The 15,533-nt window shown below is 33.1% G+C and overlaps 2 protein-coding genes across 2 annotated transcripts; both read right to left on the reverse strand.

The window, feature by feature from the left end:
* Nucleotides 1-1,365: 1,365 nt before the first annotated feature.
* On the reverse strand, nucleotides 1,366-6,887 carry LOC113659111 (interferon-induced protein 44-like). Its single transcript, XM_027171692.2, has 9 exons — nucleotides 6,047-6,887; nucleotides 5,601-5,659; nucleotides 5,416-5,445; nucleotides 5,110-5,143; nucleotides 4,410-4,608; nucleotides 3,819-3,965; nucleotides 2,514-2,685; nucleotides 1,900-2,000; nucleotides 1,366-1,527 (listed from the first exon to the last, which is right to left on the reverse strand). The coding sequence occupies exons 2-9, from the start codon at nucleotides 5,617-5,619 to the stop codon at nucleotides 1,366-1,368; spliced, it is 864 nt and encodes a 287-aa protein (XP_027027493.2). The 5' UTR covers nucleotides 5,620-5,659; nucleotides 6,047-6,887.
* A 119-nt stretch (nucleotides 6,888-7,006) lies between these two features.
* Nucleotides 7,007-13,567, reverse strand: LOC113659124 (interferon-induced protein 44-like). Its single transcript, XM_027171710.2, has 10 exons — nucleotides 13,471-13,567; nucleotides 11,294-11,352; nucleotides 10,800-10,835; nucleotides 10,684-10,704; nucleotides 10,366-10,399; nucleotides 9,459-9,654; nucleotides 8,978-9,127; nucleotides 8,285-8,456; nucleotides 7,873-7,973; nucleotides 7,007-7,735 (listed from the first exon to the last, which is right to left on the reverse strand). Exons 2-10 carry the CDS (start codon nucleotides 11,301-11,303, stop codon nucleotides 7,574-7,576), a joined length of 882 nt encoding a protein of 293 aa, XP_027027511.1. The 5' UTR covers nucleotides 11,304-11,352; nucleotides 13,471-13,567; the 3' UTR covers nucleotides 7,007-7,573.
* Nucleotides 13,568-15,533: the final 1,966 nt, after the last annotated feature.

Here is a 15,533-nt window from a genome sequence, read left to right on the forward strand (position 1 = left end):
TTATGAGTAAATCATTTTGACATGAAAAAACAACAAGAATAAGAATTAATTGGATGTGGGTGAAAAGATTAACACTTACTGTGGGTGAAAATTTAACACTCACTGAAAATAAATTGGGTAAATTAAATTTTGAGATACCTGTTGGGTTTATAGTTGAAAATGGTGATGTAAATTTGGGTTTTTAATACATACAGAACACAGTCCCAAGCCAGGGTGAAATGGTAGGGTTGCATCAGGAAGGTCCTTCAGCCTACAACTTGCACCAAATCTAATATGATCGAGCTGTGGCAACCCCAAATGACTTTGTATGCTGTAGCATTACAATTTCCCTTCACTGGAACAAAGGTAAATCCATATACAAAAAGATCATGTATACGACTATATATATAGTACAGTCAAGTCAAGTCAAGAAGCTTTTATTGTCATTTCAACCATATATAACTGTTACAGTACATAGTGAAAAGAATACATGTATGTATAGTATCGAATTGAAATTAAGGCATAGAATACTTTATTGTTGTCACATATACATTACAGCACAGTGGAATTCTTTTCTGCGATTATACCGACTGATTATACCGACTGAGGAGCTTGGGGTGCGCAGGAGCAGCTATGATACAAGGAGGGATAAGGGCCTTGCTCAAGGGCCCAAAAGTGGCAGCTCAACAATGCTGGGGCTTGAACCCTAATCCTCCCAGACCAGATCAACCCAGAACCTTAACCACTTGAGCCACCACTGCCCATATCCAGGATGTCCTTCTGTGTATTTTTCCTGGATTGTATATAATATTTTCAATTATTAAAGGTTATATATGTATGTTTAAAAAATAGCTGCTAGGTCCTGATAATAATCAGAACACCCCAACATCCATGCCCCAAATCTTGTGGAAAGCCTACCCAGAAGAGTGAAGCGTTGTATAACAGCAAAGGGACTATATCTGTAATGGGATGCACTGTACATAAAACTTAGGTGGTTATGATGGTAGGAGTCCACAAACTTTTATTGTATAAGATATATAGGTTAGAACAAACATATTTTTAAAAACAATTTGTATGCATGCAATCGTACATATTCATGCTTAATCTAAAATACATTTTTACCTTGTTGCCCTACATGCCTTCCAAAGTAATCTCTAGTTAGTTCTTACAATGCATATATAGCTTTCATTTTATTTTTAAGTTCTTCAAATTAAAGAGATGACACTATGTTCAATTGATAACTTAGAAAGTGGAAAGTAAGATATTTGAATGACTCATTAGTTGGTTATTTTTCAACATTGTCTATTATCTGTAATTATTAATGCAAATAAGCATTCTCTTGCATTTTCTAGTCAGCTGGGTTTTTTTTTTTTTTTTTAGAGAATTTTAAGCTATTTCCACATAATCATTGGCAAAATGTGCAATTTGTTTCAGTGCCAGCAGGAGGAGGACATCAGTGTCATTGTTTGTTGTTATCTCCTCGTGGTAGTTTATCACAGGGAAGATGCAGGTCATTGGAACTTGTAATCTGTTACTGCATGTTGTCATCTGTACACACACACACACACACACACACACACACGCGCACACACACACATACACACACACACATGCACACGCACACACACACACACGTGTTTGATATATATGTTGAACTATATTGGGGTACTGATAACTTGTTATGCTAGGTGTGTGTGCATGGTGTGCTTGCCTTTTGAAAAGATTTCCACCAAGACCCTAGCTAGGATGACATTTTGTTCAGATACAGTCTCTCTCTCTCTCTTTCTCTCTCTCTCTCTCTCTCTCTCTCTCTCTCTCTCTCTCTCTCTCTCTCTCTCTCTCTCTCTCTCTCTCTCAGAGGCTCTCTCTTCTCTATATCTATTTATTTTACACATACACATCATGTGCATAATGACTAACCTTCGCCTTTATTGTCTTGCTTCTGTAGATATTTTTCAAATCATACAGAACCGCTGGACAGGCTAGATCGTTCATAGTCAGGATAACAACTTCAGGGATTCCTGCAATTTAGATATAAAAAATATAGATTTTAATTTTAACAAGCTCTTTAAACAAAAAGAAACAAAAAAAGACTGATAACCATGTGTGTATAATTACTTAGTTTTTTTCAGATTTTTGTCTGTTGTTTGTTTTTTAAAATATGATTCATCTAAACTGTTATCAATCCATCAGATGGCATGTGTTACTTGTGTACAAGTAAGTAGAGCTTGTGTTACTATTCCTAGCCAATATTTAAATTTTACGTCATATTATTTAAATTCTACCTCTATTATGACATATGAGTGAAACAACTTTCAATCATAATAAGACAACCTGTGCACTTCATCATTTAAGTTTATATGGTAGAAATACTACGGCACTGTCTTAATGAACCTGTTAGAATGCATGTACTAATGTATCCCAGTAGCACTGCATTAATATATTAATATACTGTAGGTAACACACGCACAATAACTGGCTTGTGCCACTTTATCCTACTTTTTTATTTTTTATGTTTTTTGGGTAATATTTACCAAGTTTATTGGCTTCCTCTAAAGCCGTTTTCATCCTGCCAATGGCAGCTTCAGTCATTCGAGAGACACTATTGGCTGACACAACACAGACTAGGCAATGTGTTTTTTCGCCTTCTGAGGGGTTCTTGATGTAGCGAATGTCATTTGAAGACAATGGCTTGTTAGGAGTAAACTGTAAATAGAGAGCAAATATTGTGAAGAATGTTGCAGCTGTAAGGTTTATTGTTGGATGAACCACATAATATACAGTAAGTCTACTTTATAATTTACTAATTATGTATTTGTGAACATGTTGCACCGCTGGTCCATAATCTGTTTGAAAACATTTAGAACTATTCAGGAATCATATTAACATGAATTAAATTGTAATAGATTAATATTAAAAGAAAGGGAGTGCTATTCGACTTTTAAACATGTGTGATGCAACAGAGACACTACATAGTAACTGAAGTCAAACACTTTTTTATTGCTTTGTTGTCTTATAGGCATGGTCAAACACCAGTTTGTGAATGGAGAGTGGAGTCGAGACAGTTGAGTGGTAAGGATTAGGCACCCCCCTGATCCTTTCTCTAGGATGTCCCTCTTGTGGAGTTTTTTCTGGAGTATATACAATATGAAAGTCTCCGGTACCACTTTGACCAAGTGAAAATCCTCCAGCCACCCATTGTGTTCATTTACACTTTTCTTCAGTGCAGTCCATAACCTCTATTGACCTGCTTTTTGCTATTGCCCTGAATTTATTTTTAGATGTAATAAAGAGAAGCTCTCATGCACTTCATATGACAGAATACTCAAACAGAAATACACACAGCAAGATGGCTTGAGTATTGCTGTACCAAGGTAATCATACAAGCACCTAGTTTTGTCAGATTCCCACAGATGTTTGATTTAGATCCCCAGTCTCCTTTAATGGCAAAGAGGATCTGTTCCTCAGGTTTGTGCTCCAGGGCTCACAGGTACAGCTCTTAAACCCCTGCCTGCCATACTGTAAGTGTATATGCCTTAAGCATGGTGTTCAGGAGGCCAGGAATGGACCTAGAGGAGTTATTGGGGAGGGCCAGCCTGCTTGATCATTTAATACAAGGACTAAAGGCCTCTGCTTCTGAGGACCAGACGGCAGGTTGGCTCTGTTTCTGATCCATAGTCACGGATATTTATTGATGTTTGGATAACTGCATAAATAAGCAGGGGTCCAGTTGTTCCTAATAAAATGGTCAGTAAGTGTATGATGAAAGTATAGATACACCAATTTAGTATTATACTGATTATTGATATTGATTATTGATATTAAAGCCTTTAACTTACCTCATAACCATTTGGCAAATGTCCACGCAGTGCATTTTTCAAATCATCAGGATGAACATTTTGTTTTGTTTCCTCCAGACCCATAAAATCAAATATGGTGAGTGGCAAAGTTCCAGATGGTGAACATTTGATATCATAGCCTTTGTACTACAATGGGGAATAAAGCGGACACGTATTACCTGTAAACATTTGCGTGTATGATACTTGTGTAAAATACTTGTCTAGTATAATGACATGAGTTGTTTTATTTTATTTTTATTTGGCCAAAATAAACACTCTTTGTATATCACTTCTGCTTCTTTTACTTCATTTCCAGGGTATTTCTTCAACAGCTCATCAGGATAGAAATATATGCCAGCAGCACGTTTTTTTTGTTGTTGTTGTTGCTGATTTTTTCACATCAAACAATTTTATGTAGTGTAAATTAGCAATCATTAAATGGTTCGATGATGTTCTATTTTCCCTAGCTTTTCCAAGTTGCAAATAAACTGTGTTTGCTTGCAGAAAATAAGTATAATATCATATATCCAATAATTTGACAGAAAAAAAACAGCACATTTTAGACATCATTTTTGTCATGAAAATACTTACAGTTTTTGTGCAACTGGTGGATAATGATGATGCTGCTTTCACTTTGGAAACAACCCGGTTTTGAAAGACGCTGATTAGGGAATTTATAAAGGTGGACTTTCCAACTCCAACAGGTCCATAAAGTAGGATTTGAAGTTTTTTGACATCTGGATTACTTGGGGTCAAAGTTCTCAAACTGTCTTCAAGCTTACTTTTACTGCTGTACAAGTAATTACAAATGACAGTAAGTTGGTGCATAAAACTACATTACAACAAAATGAAGCAGAATTTAAACAACAATGTAGTAAAACATTTTTAAAACTCTCTACAATTCATAGTAGCCCATCTGTTGCTCTAAAGTTTATCAGCCGCTATTAACTCCATTAATCTTCCTACCCCTGGTCCAGTTGTGTTTTTGAATTTAATCCATGGTTCTCTATTCATGATTACTCTTTTGCCTGAGTTCTGGCACAATCTTTTGAGTTTTAACCTGCAGTTGTCTTTTGTAATTTTGATGCATTCTGCCTTTCTGATGATATACAGTATATATGACTTTGTGAAGCATCAGGATTAAGTGCAAAACTGTTATTAGGTTTTCTTACTGGACTTTAAGACAAGTATATAAAAGGTCTTCACTGAATCACAGTTGTCCTCTTTTCCATTCTCATCTCATGTAAACTGCAATCTGTAAACTGATGGCCAAAGCTGAATTCATACTTACTCCCAATTTACTGCTCTCCAGTCTTTCGGAAAGACTATAAAGTAGAAAAGCGGGTCTTACAGAAGTGACATATATTTTTTATATTGACAATATTTAATATCATTAGATTAAATGAGATGTGACATGTCATGTGGTTGAGTCAACACGAAACATTTTCTTTTAGAAATTTTGCTTTAACAGCTTGGATTAAACTTTGTTGACATGGCCTGAAATGCTTTGTAAGATAGATGTCCAACTTTGTCTAACTTGTCTAACTTGTATGTCAAGTTTCTTTATGATCTTTGCATCCAAAGAAAAAAGACTTACATTCAGCACCGTACCACCATTTGTTCCACACTATGACAAAATAAAACCAGAACTTCATTTCATGATTGTCTGTATTTTTTTTTTCTTCTTTCATATGTTAATCAGTAAATCTGACACATTTATATCGTTTCTATCATTTACATAACTGGTAAATGCAATCATTCTTAAAAAAAGAAGAAACTTACTATTCTTAATGAAAGACATGGTTTACTTGGTGAATGTGAAACTTTTACAGCAGCAGAATCTGAAATGAAACATTACTGATTAGTAAGTGTGATAATTTCAAGAGGAATCCATTTTTACAAAGTTTAAATATGGAATATTTTTAGTGTTTTCCCTTCTAAAAAAAAAAAACACTAAACTCCTAGTCCAGGTTTGGAAAGCTGTGATTTAGTAGATATTTTATAGGAAAGATTATATGCTGAGTTTTTTCACTGTTATTCATTTATCCGAGAAAAAAAAAATACACCGTTTGCGGCCTGTACTAAAGAAAGAAAACATTAAAAAAGTTTTTTTTGTTTGTTTGTTTTGACTTTAAACAATACATATACAGTAAAATCTGACATTGTTATTCTACTATACATTATACAACATAAATCTATTTAATAACACATTAATTTTTTTCACTAACCTTAAAAGGGAAAAGACGATAGATGTATTTCTTAAGAAGTCCAGTTTGGATAACTCGTAGAACTTTAAAATCAAAAGTGAAAGTTTTAAAGAGAGATGACAATAGTTTCACTTATGAAGTCCAGTGTAAATAGCTCAAAGGACTTTAAAACTGAAAGTAAATATTTTGTGTGGCTGCCAGCTGGTGCATGCAAATTTACTCCATTGTGTGTGATGTGCAGGTTCAAGTGTTTAAGACTCTGGATTGTAGAATAGGAGGCTCAGGGTTCAAGCCCCACTCTTGGGCCCTAAAGCAAGGCCCTTATCCCCCAATGTTCAAGGTATTATGGCTGAACCTGTGCTCTTAATTTCAATGTTGGAAAGAATGTCACTGTGCTGTAATATATATGAAATAAATAACGGTTTCTATCTATCAATCCAAACCCTAGTGAGTTTATTATAATATAATTAAATTATAAGTATAATTTAGTCTAGTAGATATGTGCATATTGTATTGTACTTATTTTTGTATAGAATATATTGTTACATAACATTACACCCTTGCTTCTTACCCTTGGCTTTTATTATTTTTATTGCTTTAAATTATTTCCAGAATCAGTTTAAGTTGGTTATAATTGAAATGATTGTATGAAATGTTCATATGATGACCATCATATACATCATCACACTAGCACTACAGCCTACAATGAACAGAACAGTACAAAGAAAACTAGGAATATTGAATCTCATGTAAACTTGCATGTAGCAGTCAGTGTGCTTCAACTGATTTTCCTGCTGCAGTCTTAGTCATGTATAGAGGACTATTTTACTATTGTATTAGAATAAATATACAAGTCTATTGCAGTGACCAGGCTAACTGATTGTAGTCTTGTAGTCCAACATTTTGGTGGTGGAACAAACTTCCCCTGGCTGCCCAAACATCTTTACAACTATTTTATAAAAAACAAAAACAAAAAAAAACTGAGCGATAAAACGATAGTTTTTAATATTTGTTTTAATAAAAATATGAGCTAATGAAGAAAAACCATCTATATTATTAAAATCACAAGAAGTCTTATTCAATCACACCCTTTTCCCTCATAATTAGTACTTGCATGGATACCTATGAGTGGGGAAATAATATTGTAAATTGTAATAAAACAAAACGTTGAATAATAACCATATGATTAAAAAGCCTAAAAATTAACATTGATGTTATATATACAGTTTATATGTATATGCATATGTTTATTGCATTCAAATGATGGTAATGATATAAAGCCCAAATTTAGCCACATTGTCTATATACAGTAGAGCCCTCAGATTTTTTTATTTACCTGATTAGCTGATCAGTCTTGGTTAGATAAGTAGCTAATTTATATGCTCTAAGAGCAGAAAGTTATAACAATTTCATTTTAAAGTGACTCAGTACATATGTAGACTGTACCAAAGGACGTTCTTTTCTTTGCTTCTAAGCTGTTACATTTAAGTCGGATCACAAATTCCAAATGAACATTTTTTAAAGAGTAATTTTTGTAGTGTGAAGAGTTTAGAGTTCTTCAGTTAAATCATTGGCAAAATGTAGAATTTGTGTGAGTGCTGAGAGAAGGAGGACATCGATGTCGTCGTCTGTTTTGGTCTGTTCGTGGTAGTTCTTCACAGGGAAGATACAAGTCATTGGGACTGACAGGAGGTTACTGCACTCCGTCATCTGCACGTATGAAAAAGGATCAGAAATGCAGCGCAACCCATTGGTTAATATTATCACTTGCCTAAAGAGAGCTTGTGCAATCACAATGCAATCATTTACTTCTGGTTCCTGTTTGTTGCTTCTTCATCAATACTAACCTTCTCCTTAATTTTCTTGCTCTTGTAGACATTTCTCAGATCCTCGTTGACAAGAGGACAGAACTCATCGATCTTTGTCATGATTATAACTTGAGAGATTCCTGCCATTTGAAAAAAAAAAAAAAGCTGGTCATGTTTCTAAAGAACTGTTGCTTTAATGATGTATGTTGTCATCCATTATATTTTAATTAAAATATACTAAAATAACATGTTACCTGGATCCCTGTTTGTTTTTTTTTTTGTTTTTTTGTTTGTTTGTTTTTATTTTACAATAGATTTCAGCTCATAATCATGGTAAGTCGTACTAAAGTGTCACAAATGACTCAAAGTGTAAACGTTTCATACGGCATCAGTATGTTGTTAAAAGTACGGCTGTTATGATTGGCTAGATTTTTCAGACCTACTTACGTACCAAGTTTTGTAGCTTCTTTAAAGTTTTGTTTCATTTTGTTAATGACCTCTGCATCCAGTTGAGAAATGGTGTTTCCTGATATAGCACAGATCACACATTGTATTTTATCTTCCAGTGTAGGTTTGCTATTGAAACCTGAGTCATCAGTAGTTATACAACTGTGCTGATTAAACTGTAAACAGAGAAGAACCCATCAAGTAAATTGAGAAAAAGTGCACTCATCACTCAGTGTACTGACCATTGCTTGTTTTATTACAAATTAAATTCAAATGACATATTTACGTAAAAATTGCTAAATTCCAAAGTCTAAATAAAAAGTCAATAACGCCAATTAAATCAATTTTTGCAGTATGTAAAAATAAATCTTTAAGAGACTAGATACACATATGGTTAGCAATAACGCTGCCTCACAATCTATACCACTTTTTCTTCTAGCTTATTTGAAAGGTGGATTTTAAAGAAATCTAAATCTTTTGTCTTTTTACAGAGATGAATGTGCTCATGTTCACTTTGAGGATTTTTAATGATTACATATGGTGCAATAACTAGTTTGTTATGATCTTTACTACCTGTAACTGCCAGAATAACACTGGCTATAGTTTATATTAAGCTATTTTTTAATCAATTACCATTCATTTAGGAATAGTAACACATTCAAATATCAATAATGAGGGTTTAATCATTTTTTTTTACCTTATATCCTTCTTTCAAATGGCCCAGCAGGGCATTATTCAGATCACGCACGTCAACTCCTTTTTCGCTGCCCTTTTCCACACCCATAGTATCACAGAACATGAACGATAAAGTTCCAGACGTTGCGTTTTTGATTTTGTAGCTTCTGAACTGAAGTGAAAAATAAATAAAAACACATATAATAGTCATTTTTTTGACTACAGCCTACAATTTTTTTCATGTATAACTTGTGTTCTGTTTTTTGTATTTGATGAATCATTTATTCCTATGTTGTGAATGGCAGGCTTTTATTTCTGCTTCTTTTGTTTCAGGTTTTGTCATTTATTCCCCCATATTGCACTTTGGCTGCCATGTGGTTTCATTTCCTATTTAAAGATAAAGTTTAAGGAACCGAATCTTTGGTTAAAACCAACTAAGTTTCAGACCTTTTGTTTTACTTTAGAAGTAATGATGAAAAGGTAACATAAAGAATAATACTCACTATTTCAGTGCAGCTGGTCTCTAACATTGTCGCCATGATTGCTTTGTTCGTAATTCTGTTTTGGAATGCATTATTGATTGAATTCACAAAGCTGGATTTCCCAGCTCCAACAGGTCCGGTCATCAGAAATCGGAGATGCTTGATTTCTGGATTGGAGAGTTCAAATTCTTTCAACTCTTGTACTATCTCACTTTTGCTAATGAAGGAAGAATTGCACATGACAATACATTAAGTAAATACATTAATGGCCTTGTAAATGTAGAGCTGTTAAGAGCAGTGATAAACAAGTTAATGTCAAAAATACCCAGGACAATCACCACTTGACAGGAGAAACTTCTTCACATTTTACCATTTGCTTCATGGACGTGAAATATATAAAATATATAAGGAATTCTACTCTCAATATTTTGGTAAGTTTTAAGTGCCTTGTGGAATGGTTTAAACAAACTTTTGTAGTAAACATGAATCGTAAGTTTGTTAGTAATGATTTGCGGAACTTGGATAAGTGACTCAAGCCTCCATGGGGTTTTCCCCATTTGTGCTATATGAGTGCAAGCCTTGTGTAATCCTAGACAATGACCAAGAATATTAGGAAGAGTGACCTTGAAATATGATACGGTCTTAACCTTTTATTTTTCACCCGAGAACTACTGTATAATACGGGCACTTGGATATGGGAATTTACACATGGAGACAAAGTGCTCATTTCACTACCCACGTCAAGCATTAAATTTCTCGCCAAATGGCAACGGCTTTTCATGCTCACACGGTAGATTTAGACTACGAGGGCAGGCAAACAGATAGAGGTATTGTGTGGCAAATTAACCACCTCATTCTCCATAAACTTTGTATTGCACATTCGCTCCATAGAAGGAAAAGCTTGGACTGGGGTTGAATTTATACTTACTCCCATTTTATTTCTCTCCATGGTTCATCAAACTCTATTTAAAAAAAAACCTTAATCAACAATTGTAAATATTAACAATATTAATTGTAAATTATTTTAAGCTTTATTATTAACTCTTAAATATTAGCTTTTATAGTTTTCCCATTTTAAATGAATACACGTCAAACAACATTCTGACATATCCCCATTCATTTTATACACATTACTTGTGGTATTATTCATAATCTACTTATGGTAATGGTAATGATTATGAAGATTTAAAATGTATTTATGAATGTTAAACTTGAGCCAAGAAGGGAAAAAAAGGAGAAAACTTACCGTCAGCATTGGCTTTGTCCTCTGAACAAAAATATGAAACGTGAAATAGAATTTGAAAGCATAATTAAAATAAAAATAATAATAACAAAATAACAACCAGAAAGGAGACATCTTACCTTCAGAATTGGCCTGGTGTTGTTTATTGAATAAAGCTAAAAAAAAAAGTTCCAGTATGCAAATGCTTAATGTGTGTCATTAAAACACTGGGGAATTGTATTTACATTTATGTATTTTGCTCACACCCTTATCCATTTATATAAACTCTTATACACACATAAGTGCTTTTGAAGTATCTCTCAATGAATACATTGATACTGATTCACTAGGTGCTAGTTTAATTATTTCAGGAACCGGTAAGGCTTTAGACATTATATGAAGACTGCCAGTGACTCAGCTTTCACAAATCTCACATTTCACACATGAGCGGAAGTTCATAATCCACTACCTAGATGCCGAGTCTTGATGTGAATCTTTCTTGTATCAATGTACAATTAAATGGACAGTTTGGGCACCAGAATAATTTTTAAATACTTTATATAGTCTAGCCAAATAAGAATACTCTGTTATCCGAGAAGAAAAGCTGACCACAGCAAAAAGAAATCGAACTTACATTTAAACATCTTGTTTTCAGTCAGCTGTCTTCAGAAGGCTGACAGTAGTTTGCAGAATCTAAAATGATTTTTTTTAAATCATTAGTAAAAGGATTGCAACAATAGCTGCTGGCATTTAAAAAAGCTACAAAATGTGTTAATGCTTGGCTTCATGAATCTCACATGCGAATCCAAAGCAATGCAAGACCCTCCTGGTACAAGCTTCACATTTATTATGTTTTGAATCTCTTATGTACCAGATATTGCTTATATAATGAATAGTGAGTAAATTTGACACTAAAACGAGCAAATTCACTGTTCATGATAATAGCCACTAGATTCTGATTGTGCTTTTCTTTGCATGTCTTCCAACCTTATTCTACAACCGCTCACAATGAGTGTTGGATATACTGTATATATCTTGAGAGAGAAAAAAAATATATTTGGTTTGAAGCTAGACAGCATCCATGGCCATTATAGTTATTACAGTAACCCCATTTGGCTGAAGCTTGAATCCAAATTGCCTTAGAACTGAGGAACAGGCTTCAAGTGAACAGTTGATGGTTTGCTCAAGGGCCCAAAAGCGGCAACTTGGTGGAGATAGGATTTGATTTCATGATTTCTTTTTTTTTTTTAACAGTAAACGAATTCCTTAACCATTGAGCTGAATTGCGATTAAACCTAATGAGCACAGTATAACGTAATATTTGTTTTATATTACTGATGCTTTAGTACATGAACACAATTCAGTTAAAAAATAAATAATAAGGTGAGAAATGTACAACCAGTTGATAGTTATAGCTTTTTAATACTTACATACATAGTATAACAAACATAATATTTAGAACTCATGAACCTACAATTAAAATTTTAAACCAGATTAAACTGTACTTGAACTTGAGTAATGTAATTTTGAAATTGTTTGTTATATAACCGTGACTTTTCTAGTACAAGTTCGTCATCTGTCTGACATCCTGTTTGTTTTAACATTACAAATTCAGTGATTTCACCTGTCAGACTTGTTGACATGTATCTAAGCCCTTTCTTTGTTTGGTAGATTTCTTGACAACTGCCTCCATAGTATTTTTCTTTACCACACCCTTGAGTTACGACAGGTATGTCTGTACACATGTTGTTTGATTTTGCGATAATCTTTATGTCATTTGAATATGTCAAGTATTGTTCATATGCTTTTTTTAGGTGCTCTGCTTTGCTGATAAAAATACATGGATTTGAACCTGACTCGTTACATACAAGTGTTTATATGTACCAAAAAATCCCTATGTCAGTTTCCCCGGCTACAGAATGCCATGTGAGACCAGATGTCAAATACAAAAATCTGACATAATTAATTGATTAATTGATTGATTCACTGATTGGATTTTTAAACGTATTACATTTTTAAAGTTAAATAAATATCATCAAAATAGTTCATTTGATTGGAGAGTCTAGAAATTAAAAAAGTTATTTCATGGCCATTTGGTTGCTTCTATGAGTAACTGAGAATTCACTCTTTTCCTCATCATTAAATTTTTAGCAAAAGATCTCCTCTAACATTTTTTCCATTTTTAAGTAATGTCAATTATTTAGATACTGTAAATTAATAGAGTGTCATCTAGTTAATACAGTTAAAATCCCCACATTTGTCCACATTTTAGACAATAAATCATTAGTCAATAAATCATGTCATCTGTAGTCTGTACTGAGCATGTTTACAATTTTTTCATGCCTCAAGACTAGGTGTGGCCTTGCACCTAATTGTTTAAAATGCTTTAAATAAAAAAAAAATGTTGGCAAAAGACTAAATATAAAAATAGTTATTAAACATTTATGCTTTTTTCTAAAATTGGAATGTATCTAATAAAACAATTGGAAACATAATACATGTAAAATAAATAAATAAATAAATAAATAAATAAATAAATAAATAAATAAATAAATAAATAGATAGATAGATAGATAGATAGATAAATGGTAAAACCGTACAAGGATTTATAATAATGCTTTTTAAAACATACTGATATATTACTGACCAAATACTAGTTTTCAGTCCTGATCCCAATCCAGACATTTTTTTGCATTTTTTCCCTCAATTTTTTTGCAGCAGTATGATTGGAAGCAAATTCAGAGAAAGTAAACCACATGAAATCTGTCAAAGCAAAATTACATGTGAAACTACTCATCTTCCTGATCCTACCTTTGAATTGAAGAATTCGCTATACAGTAGGTATTTACTTCTGACGTCCTTTGTGTTGTAGATCTAAGTCACCCTACAGCTTATGAGCATTAAAACAGAAAGTAGTGTCATATGTAAAACTGTTTTTGGTTATCCTGAAAAACTTGTTTTGCTTAATGACGCCTGTTGGTTCTTGTTTAAATTCACTGTGTACTTTTTTTCTTAATACATCAAGTTGAGATATATAGAGTTTTACTGTGTTGTAATATATATGTGACAAATAAAGGCTTCTGTTCTAGTATATTAAACAAGTTTAGATTTGCAAATATGTAAAACCAAACTGGGGAAACCTTTTAAATCACATCAGGATCAATTTCATCACCTTTTCTAAACTGTTTCTGAAACGGCTTTGTCTCTTGCTTTAATTGTATCCCTGTCCAACCCAGTCTCACAGCAGTTTGTCAAATAGATCACGAAATGTAATCTATTTGAATCCAATTGGATGTGGTTTCACTTGTCAAGCTGCCAGATGAATCAAGAGCATTAGTGACCTGCCCTGACATGTGCACTTGCTTTTGTAGATGTTTTGAACATTGCTTTTCAGAGATTAACTTTTAGCTCAATACCATAATTTTTAATAAGCTGCAAATTAAAATAAGAACATCAGTTTAGGAATACTAGATAAACACTCATAAATAACATTAGAATATATATTTTTTAAAGAATAAAGATTTTTTCTTTCTCTAATGTATTAATATATTATATTATTATATAGAATGCAAACATTTCATCCAGTATTATATTATACACTTCTTTTCTGTTGCCATATGTTCATAGTAACTCTATAAATTATCAGTATACGTGTATCAATAACGCTGATTATAATTGTTTATTTTATTTTATTTTATATTTGTGTGCTAAAGACTATTCAACTAAATGTTCAATATGCAAAACCAACAGCAATATGCTGAAATTCAATTCAATTCATTTGTGTAGCGCTTTTAACAATTTCCCATTGTCTCAAAGCAGCTTTACAGAAGTATGGAAACAGAAGACAGATAAAAATAAATAAATATACAGTAATACCTTCGAGATACAAGATAAATTCGTCCCGTGACCTTGCTCGTATCTCAGTTTGCTCGTATCTCAAAGCAATTTTCCCTGTTTAAATTAATTGAAATCCCATTTATACGTTCCAGCTCGCAAAATTCCACTCCAGTTGTTTTGTTTATGTGTTTCGAATATGAAAAATGTACAGTACCTGTATCTAAAAATGAAAAAAAAATAAACTGGTTTTACTATAAAGTGTATTATTTACCTTGGAGAACGACTTGAGCTAACGGAAGATGCTCACGGAGGTTGAGGGAGGAGTAAACAGGAGTTAGGAGGAATTTTGTCTCGTACGTACACTTTCACTTTCGTTCACTTACTCGCTACTGTACACTCTTAATGCTACTTTACACTTAACTAAACTTCACTAAAATTAATGAACTTAACTGAAATTCTCTTAACTGAACTTAATTGCTACAATTTCTGTTTTCTTTACATTAATGTTGCTTAATTTTCTTCATCGCTTTTCTCTTCACTTGTTTTTGCCCTTTTTGTTCGTGTCTCACACTTGGTTGTTGGGGATCTTTGTTTCGGCGGCGTCTTAGAAATCTCAAAAATTTGTTCGTATCTCAAGGCAAAAATTTGGTCGAATCACAGCTCGTATCTCAAAAAAATGTGTATGTCACTCGTATCTCGAGGTATCACTGTATAATAATAATAATAATAATAATAATAATAATAATAATAATAATAATAATAATAATAATGAGAAGAAGAAGAAGAAGAAGAAGAAGAAATAAGAATAAAAATAAATAAATGAATATACATAATGAAAGTTTTAAAATATACAATACTATATGTATATGCCGATCCCTATTGAGCAATCCAGAGGCAACGGTGGCAAGGAAAAACTCCCTGAGAGGACATGAGGAAGAAACCTTGAGAGGAACCAGACTGAGACCTGATTGCTGAAAGAAAACCCTTCAGATGTTTGTTTTGTTTTTCCTTCTCGAATGGTGCACATATAATTCTTA

Source organism: Tachysurus fulvidraco, chromosome 15, assembly GCF_022655615.1.
Source record: "Tachysurus fulvidraco isolate hzauxx_2018 chromosome 15, HZAU_PFXX_2.0, whole genome shotgun sequence".
Lineage (NCBI taxonomy): Eukaryota > Metazoa > Chordata > Actinopteri > Siluriformes > Bagridae > Tachysurus > Tachysurus fulvidraco.